We start from the raw sequence: 8035 nt of genomic DNA, 5'->3' as shown, positions 1-8035 counted from the left end.
TGTATCTGTCTTTTTTTTCTTTTTCTTTTAACTTTTAAACAGTTGCTTCAGCTGTTATGAATAAGAAAGTATTTAATATGAATTATTGTTAGATTACCTAATATAGTTGTGTTCTTAAACAGATCCTTTGGTACAGAAAGGATTTACATTAGGTCAAATTATCAGGGGCTTGTTAGTGGCTGAGAATAAATGTCAAGTGGGGGATGCAAAGACTTGTGCCTTACATTTGAATGTTACAAGTCCCTGACCACCCACTGTGTATTCACTGCTACCACTTTGGATTAAAACGTCTGGCAGATGGCTGGGGGGGCAGGGGGGCAGGGAAATGGGGTAAAATGACAATGAACAGGGTGGGGTTGGGGGCTGGTTTCAGGTACAATTTTTGTTATTTTCATAGATGTGTAATTGCATCATAGTACAGACAGGTTTTGACAAATTTTATGCACAGACTGGAAAGAAGAGGATAGAAGATTAAATTTTATTATGATAATAATGGTTCATATTTTGATTCTTCCCTTCTTTGCAAATACTGGCTCAGTGATCACTATCAACAATAAGTGAAAATGTTTGTGCATTTCACCTTACATAATTTTGGCAACTTCCATAAAAAGAGTTACTGCTCAATGTTTAATGTTTTTTGGGTTTCATTTAAGTTAGTGAATAAACTTCACTTTCTGTAGAGGTTTATCTATGTTAGGACAAGTTTTCTTTTTCATATAAAACTCACAGGTAGTCTTCATGATGTCTTTCTTCTCCTTTGGAAGAAATCAACTTTCTGCCACACTTTGAGTATCAATAGTCTAGTTCTGTAACAAAATAATCTGTAATAAGTCATTAACATTTGTTTGTTCACTTATTTCAACAGAAGTTAAGTAAAAAAAAAAAAAAGTATCACACATAGGATCTCATTACAAATGGAAAAGAAAAAAAATAGTTCCCTGTATGTTTGGGTTGGTCTGGATGACGTCATTTACCGTAATCCAACGGAAGCACAGTCAAAAGCCGAATCACCGGTTTCTGTCTCGTACATATTCATCCGCCAACATACGTCGTAATAATACTGTGTATCAGATGGAAGCACCGGAAAAGAGAGTTTTTAGGATTTTCTCTTTAATCTGGCAATTTCTAAGTGTAACAGTAGATACCAAATATAGTTCCTGATCTTTAAGATCTATACAAGCAATTGTGTGTGATTTTTAAAACTTTAATCATGAAACTGTTCTAAGCTAGATCATAAAGTATATTCAGTAGGGGCTTTGGGGGATCCTTGTGTAATATTTTCGATAAGCGTTACAGTGAATTTAAAACAGTATCACAGTTCCGCTGTGTGTCTATGTTTTCAGTCGTCAAACACTGAAGTCGGGAACCGTATGGCGGATGAACACATCGGAAGGTGTACTTCCTCTTGCTATATAAACCGGACCTCATTTTTACATTACCGGCATTTCAGCACCACTGCCGGTCGGGTTTTTTTAGTCGGCGGTTAAGCCACAGTGTTGAGTATTTATCTTTTTTATTTATAAAGTTAGTTTACAAAATGCCTGGATATTCCGACAGAGACCGCGGCAGGGACAGAGATAGAGATAGAGGGTAAGTACATTCCTTTTTCGTATTTGAGGCCAATTTTGCTCTTGTGTGATTCGTAGAAATGGCTGACAAGACTCGTCGCCGAAAAAATAAGACGCTCAACTAAATATTGTGGTTGAATTTCGAAGGAATTGCCACAATTAACTATTTGTTTTTAATTGAGAGCCTACAAATGTGAAAAGCAAGCAGTTGTACGGCTTTATTTACCCACACAAGGCCAAGGCCTCCGGTGAACGGAGCCCGTTGTCTTTGGCTCAAGGCCTTGTCTGGCCTCGTGCCCCGGCACGGTGGCTTTCCGTTAGCTTCAGGGTAGCTTTAGCTTCCCGTTAGCTAACCCGGCGTTACATTTCTCATTTCATCCCCGTAAGAAACACTTAATATCAGCACAGACTATGGAAATCGCTGGACTACTATGTTATCTACATATTTTACACGATAGTCTGCCCACGATATTTACTTTGTTGGTCACATGTAATGTGTTTTGCTCCAGCGCGGAGCAGTGATGCTAATACAGCTGGCTAGTCGGCTTTTCGCCATGTGGCAGCTTGAATGCGGATACAAAATGCCGGCTGTTTTTCCATTGTTCCTCTGCTGGCTGGAAAGTATATGGCAGCTATATAATTTCAGAGTGACGCAGTTAAGATGGTGCTCTGATCGTTTTGAATTGCTGTTATTGCCCCCGTTAATGCCATAACTTCAGTCCCATCTGACTTTGTGAACCACGACTTAATTTATTGCAGCTATGGCGGTGGTCCTCCTCGCTTTGGTGGCAACCGTGGTGGCGGTGGAGGAAAGTTCGGCAACCCTGGTGATCGGCTGCGGAAAAAACACTGGAACCTGGACGAGCTCCCAAAGTTTGAGAAAAACTTCTATCAGCAGCATCCCGACGTTACCCGGAGGCCACCGGTATGTAATCTGCGTGGTCCATGAAATGTTACGCAACACAGCTTGAAATGTGCTCCCTCACACACGTGTTGCAGTTATGCAATGGGTTATGACTGCTGAACTGAAGTTTCATTTGCTCTTATCTTGCAGCAAGAAGTTGAACAATACCGGAGGGCCAAAACAATTACAGTGAAGGGGCGAGAGTGCCCAAATCCCATTGCCAAGTTCCACGAGGCCAGCTTTCCATGTAAGTTTTACCATAATTAGAGAAACTATACCTCAAAGGTGGTTTGTGTGTGCTGCAATTAATTTGCTGTCCTCTATTCTACAGCTTATGTGATGGATGTGATCAACAAAATGAACTGGACTGAACCAACACCCATCCAAGCTCAGGGATGGCCTCTGGCTCTTAGTGGCAAAGATATGGTCGGCATTGCACAGACTGGCTCTGGCAAAACGCTGTCTGTAAGTTGTTTGACAAAAGACATTAGTTGTAATATCAACAAATACTCCAACGACCTGTGCTGATAGTGTTATTTTGCTTTGCAGTACCTGTTGCCTGCCATCGTGCACATCAACCACCAGCCTTTCCTGGAACGTGGAGACGGTCCAATTGTAAGTAGTCACAACAGAGTTGCACACTAGTTCTCCATGCTTTTATCTCAGAGATGGGCTTTTGGTAAATCACAAATTAATGTAACATGTATACAAGTGGTCTGATGTTGAAAAATGACCAGAAAGTAGCCTCCCCAATGTGCTTCTTATTTCAGCACTCAGAATAGGAAGGAAAGAATAAGGAACGCTGATCATGGTGGTGTGAGATGCATACCCACCTGTTCATTGACTAAAAACCTATAATTTTCCCCACGATAGTGCTTGGTGCTGGCCCCAACCCGTGAGCTGGCTCAGCAGGTGCAACAGGTGGCTGCAGAATATGGCAGAGCTTCTCGCCTCAAGTCCACCTGTATCTATGGTGGAGCACCCAAAGGACCGCAGATCCGTGACTTGGAAAGAGGTATTTTTTATCTCTTTTGCGAAACACTTAAAACATTCTCCTTGGTGTCAAGCGCGTAACTCTTACAATAACTATCATTATAGGTGTGGAGATCTGCATCGCCACCCCAGGAAGGCTCATCGACTTCCTTGAAGCAGGAAAGACGAACCTTCGACGTTGCACTTACCTTGTACTGGACGAGGCTGACAGAATGCTGGACATGGGTTTCGAGCCACAGATCCGGAAAATTGTCGACCAAATCAGAGTAAGTTACTTTTGATTTAGTTAGTGGCTTTTAACACATTCAGAAGTGAAAGACCATGTCACTGTCTGTATATTACTTTGAGCAAACTGGTTGCTAATTGTTGTACTGTTTTGCAGCCTGACCGTCAGACCCTGATGTGGAGTGCCACTTGGCCAAAAGAGGTCCGCCAGCTGGCAGAGGACTTCCTGAAGGAGTATGTCCAGATCAATGTTGGAGCACTGCAGCTCAGTGCAAATCACAACATCCTGCAGATCGTGGATGTCTGCAATGATGGAGAGAAGGAGAACAAGTGAGTAATATGTCCATGCTGGTAACGCCAAGTGTTGAAGCAGATCTTTTGACATTAGTGATAGATTCTTTACGGAGCAACTGTCTTCTTTCAGACTCATCCGTCTGCTTGAGGAAATCATGAGTGAGAAGGAGAACAAGACCATCATCTTTGTAGAGACAAAGAGGCGATGTGATGACCTCACGAGGAGGATGAGAAGGGATGGGTACGTGTTGAAATGAATACAGATTCAAAACATGAGAGCTTCTGTTGTTCTGACTTTCTAGTTGTGAAGTACAAAAAAATTAACATTGACCCCATCACTTCTGTTAGGTGGCCGGCTATGGGAATCCATGGAGATAAAAGCCAGCAGGAAAGAGACTGGGTTCTCAATGGTAAGCTTGAATAACCAATAAATTTACATCTCAGGGTAATCTTAGCAGTCTTGTATTTAATCTTTTTATTTTATTTATTTTTTTATTTCAGAGTTCAAATATGGAAAGGCTCCAATTCTCATTGCCACAGATGTTGCCTCCAGAGGTCTAGGTCAGTATCCTCCCTGAACTGTTATTTACTCCTAAGTATTTTAAAAAGAAAGTGTATTTGCTTTCTTTAACTCTTCTGCTTCTTTCTGAGTTTCTCCCCTGACCTGAAGGAGCAGTCTATATGGCAGGGCCTTGGCATGACAAGCCCAGGTCTCCAGAGGGGGAAGGAGGATTCTTGGAGGTGTCCTGACTGGCGAGGCACGGGTCTCCCAGTCGTGCAGATATACAGAGGTGACCAGGCCCAAGTGCAGCATAACGCTCTGGCCTGCCTAAAAAGGGGGGCGAGTTGAGGGCTGGCCACAGTTCCTCCCCCATATGCTCGTCTGTTCTCTGGCAATGGTTTGGACTGCTTCACACACCCAGGCTCTGTAACTGTCCCAGCTCAAAGCCCAGCTACACTGTCTCCTATTGTCTTGCATATTTGTTTGGGCACTGCATTGCAAGCCATTTGAGTCATTTGGAAGGTGCTTTCTGTTGTGTAAACCTGTTGTAAAGCATGGGTGGCATTACTGTTGCAGTTTCCTAAACTTCTGTCGGAAGAGCAGTCTGTCAGATCGATCATACCTTCACCTCTGTAATGACATGGCTACTGGCGCTTTTGGTGACAGTGGGACATGCTAGTTGGACACACTTGGACAAAATCCAAGCTCACACTCCTCCCTCGCCTGCGTTTCAAAGTCATGTCGAGACCTGCCAACGAGAGACATTAAGATCAAGTGAACACTGGGTCTGGAAAAATCTTGCCATGCCGAGAGTCGGGATGCATTGTTTGTAGGCATCCTGCATTTTGGTTCAGAGCTACCGCTTTTCTTGGCAAGAGACACTGCAGTGTGAGCATTATAGCCAGCATCTCATGAGTGAGCGTGACGAAGGGACATTGGTTAAGTGCTAGTTTGAGAACACTAGGAGGCAGTAGTGTGCATAGCAGCCCTACTGTGTACAGACACCTGAGGGTCACTTGACAGTATGTGGGGCGTGTGCTGCAATGGGAATGGACTAGTGAATGCATACTCCAAAAAATGGTAAGACTTCTGATCCATTCTTTCTGAGGGTGGGTTGCCAGTGGCTCAGGAGGGGGAGGGTTTTTATTTTATCCCACTGGATTGGAAGCTAATGGAGTGTGCATCGTTTCTCTTTTCCCACCGTAGTCTCCCCGTGGAGTAAACGTATCTGTAGCTTTGCCTAATTCCAGTTTTTTGCAGCTTGTGGATTTTACTCGCTATCTCCACCTCATGACAGTACTAACTTGGCCTCTTTGTTTTTGATCTGGTTGTTGTGGTGGCGCTGGCGCACGTCTTTTGTGTGCTGTCCTCCTCTTCCTTTATGCCACAACGCAACACAATCTTACAGATGTTGAAGACGTGAAATTTGTCATCAACTTTGACTACCCCAACAACTCAGAGGACTATATCCACCGCATTGGCCGAACAGCTCGTAGCCAAAAGACAGGCACAGCTTATACCTTCTTCACTCCAAACAACATGAGGCAGGCCAGCGACCTCATCTCTGTGCTTCGTGAGGCCAACCAGGCAATCAACCCCAAGCTCCTCCAGATGGCAGAAGACAGAGGAGGTAAATCTAATTGGTGAGATACAGAAACTGTGCTGTGAACTGCAGCCACTTTTTTTTTTTTTTCCTGCTGCTTTTTTCTTTTTTTGATTGTTCTGAGAAGGGGATGGATTCATGAACTTTAGCGGTATCAAGCCAGTTTTTGCTTAACAAAAAATCATACAATAATACATAACATGACTGTAGCCATTTTTTCTCTTTGTTTAAAAGCTTGTTTTCTCTTCCAGGTCGTTCAAGGGGAGGCAGAGGTGGTGATTACAGAGATGACCGCCGGGATAGGTATTCTGGAAGGCGGGATTTTGGCAGTTTTAGGGACAGGGATAACGGTAGAGGGTTTGACAACGGACCAAACAAAGCCTTTGGCACAAACACACAGAATGGAGGCTATGGGGGCAATACCAGCAGCAACGGCTTCGGTGGAGGCAACTACAACGGTAATGGACAGTCCAACTTTGGTAACAGCCAACCGGGAGCCTTTGGAGGCCAGAACAACTTCCAGGCCCAGCAGTTTGCTCCCAAGCCTGGCGCACAGAACGGCGCTGGTCACCCCCCTTTCCCCTTCCCCCAGGCACAGGCTCCACAGCAGCATCCTGCTCCGCTGGTGCCCTACCCCATGCCTCCTCAGTTCTCTCAGTAAACGCACCACACACTTGAAAGAAGTAATTTATTGCTTTTTGTCATGTTTTAAGTTCAATAGATAATCCAGAATTTTTGTATTTACTCAACAGGGTTACAAACAACTTCAACCTCCTATCAAACCTTTTAAGATCTGCAGTGCAGCAGTAGTTGTGTTGCACACTTGTTTTCCTATTATTTAATTTGTTACATTCCTCGGTAATTAGTTTTGTTTTGTACTAGGTAATTACAAATGTATTGGTTTTTCACGTGTATCATTGAAAGTGATGTTAAGCTCCTACCTTGGACGTGCACTGCATGATCTTTCAAATAAAACAAAAAAAAGAGACTTTGGTGTTTTTTGGTTTTTGTTCTAAATTTGGAAAAGTTCTGCAGGTTACTAGTGACATCTGATTTTTAACCCTGGGTCTACCCTTCCTCTCCAGCAGGTGTCATGTTTCACAAATATAGTAACTCAGGCACCATGTCCAGTCACTATGGTAACTGCTCAAACCAGCATGTCACTTAATATCAAAGGCTTCATGTGTGTGATATTGTATAACATCTGCAAGGGGAAACTGGTGGTTACAGTGATTCTGGCTTTGTTGTTGTTGCCAAAACATAAGTAGCAAAATTAGAAATGTATATGACATGCACATCAGCACCTCCCTCGTGCACGCTTCCTGTCCTGTGTCCCAGCAGCTGAGAGGGATTGGTAACTTGTTTTCCCGGTCAGTCTTGTGCCCATCACATGCCGGTAAAGATGACTTATAATGGAGATGTACTGGCCACGCTAATGATAATTTGATGACGGCTCTCGGAAAACATCTCATGACAAAAGCCAGTAAAGTCTCAAACAATGACAATTTAAACTCTCCTCAACCCAAATACACCCGTCAGCTGTTTTCAAGCTCCGTCTCCATCTTGTGGAGGAGGAACAAACGGCCTTTTCCACCCTCAAAAAAACAAAACAAACACTAACCAGTGTGTTTTTTTTTTGTCTGAAGTGCTTTGTTCTGACATGAGCGGTACGGTGCACCAGTGGGTTAGCGCTGTCGCAGCAGTAAGAAAGGTTTCTGTGTGGAGTTTGCACGTACTTCTCGTGCCTGCATGGGTTTCCTCTTGCTGCTCCGGGTTCCTCCCACAATCCAAAGACATGCAGGTTCAGGTTGATTGGAGACTGTAAACTACCTGTAGGTGTGAGTGTGAGCATGAATGTTTGTCTCTATATTTCAGCCCTGTGGATAGACTGGCCCACCTGTGCAGGGTTGTACCCCGCCCTCGCCCAACGTCAGCCGGGATTGGCT

The 8035-nt window shown here is 43.8% G+C and overlaps 1 protein-coding gene across 2 annotated transcripts; it reads left to right on the top strand.

The window, feature by feature from the left end:
• The first annotated feature begins 1428 nt into the window (after positions 1-1428).
• ddx5 (DEAD (Asp-Glu-Ala-Asp) box helicase 5) lies at positions 1429-7087 on the top strand. 2 transcript variants are annotated; one of them, XM_056400872.1, is made up of 13 exons: positions 1429-1590; positions 2328-2493; positions 2623-2719; positions 2804-2937; positions 3022-3087; positions 3346-3487; positions 3571-3731; positions 3848-4020; positions 4115-4225; positions 4333-4394; positions 4486-4545; positions 5895-6116; positions 6341-7087. In XM_056400872.1, exons 1-13 carry the CDS (start codon positions 1538-1540, stop codon positions 6748-6750), a joined length of 1857 nt encoding a protein of 618 aa, XP_056256847.1. In that variant the 5' UTR covers positions 1429-1537; the 3' UTR covers positions 6751-7087. The 2 variants fall into 2 exon arrangements, with proteins under 2 accessions (XP_056256847.1, XP_056256848.1); XM_056400873.1 differs by having other exon boundaries at positions 5895-6129; positions 6341-6511.
• The last annotated feature ends 948 nt before the right edge of the window (positions 7088-8035 follow it).

This window comes from Seriola aureovittata, chromosome 17 (genome assembly GCF_021018895.1).
Source record: "Seriola aureovittata isolate HTS-2021-v1 ecotype China chromosome 17, ASM2101889v1, whole genome shotgun sequence".
In the NCBI taxonomy this organism is placed as follows: Eukaryota; Metazoa; Chordata; class Actinopteri; order Carangiformes; family Carangidae; genus Seriola; species Seriola aureovittata.
Note: the sequence above shows the minus strand (reverse complement) of the source record. Positions and strands in the feature narration are given on the sequence as shown.

Coding starts and splice junctions, on each gene's coding strand:
- ddx5 (XM_056400872.1), top strand. CDS start 1,538: ATGCCTGGATATTCCGACAGAGACCGCGGCAGGGACAGAGATAGAGAT. Junction 3,732..3,847: donor AAATTGTCGACCAAATCAGA/GTAAGTTACTTT, acceptor ACTGTTTTGCAG/CCTGACCGTCAGACCCTGAT. Junction 6,117..6,340: donor GATGGCAGAAGACAGAGGAG/GTAAATCTAATT, acceptor TTTCTCTTCCAG/GTCGTTCAAGGGGAGGCAGA.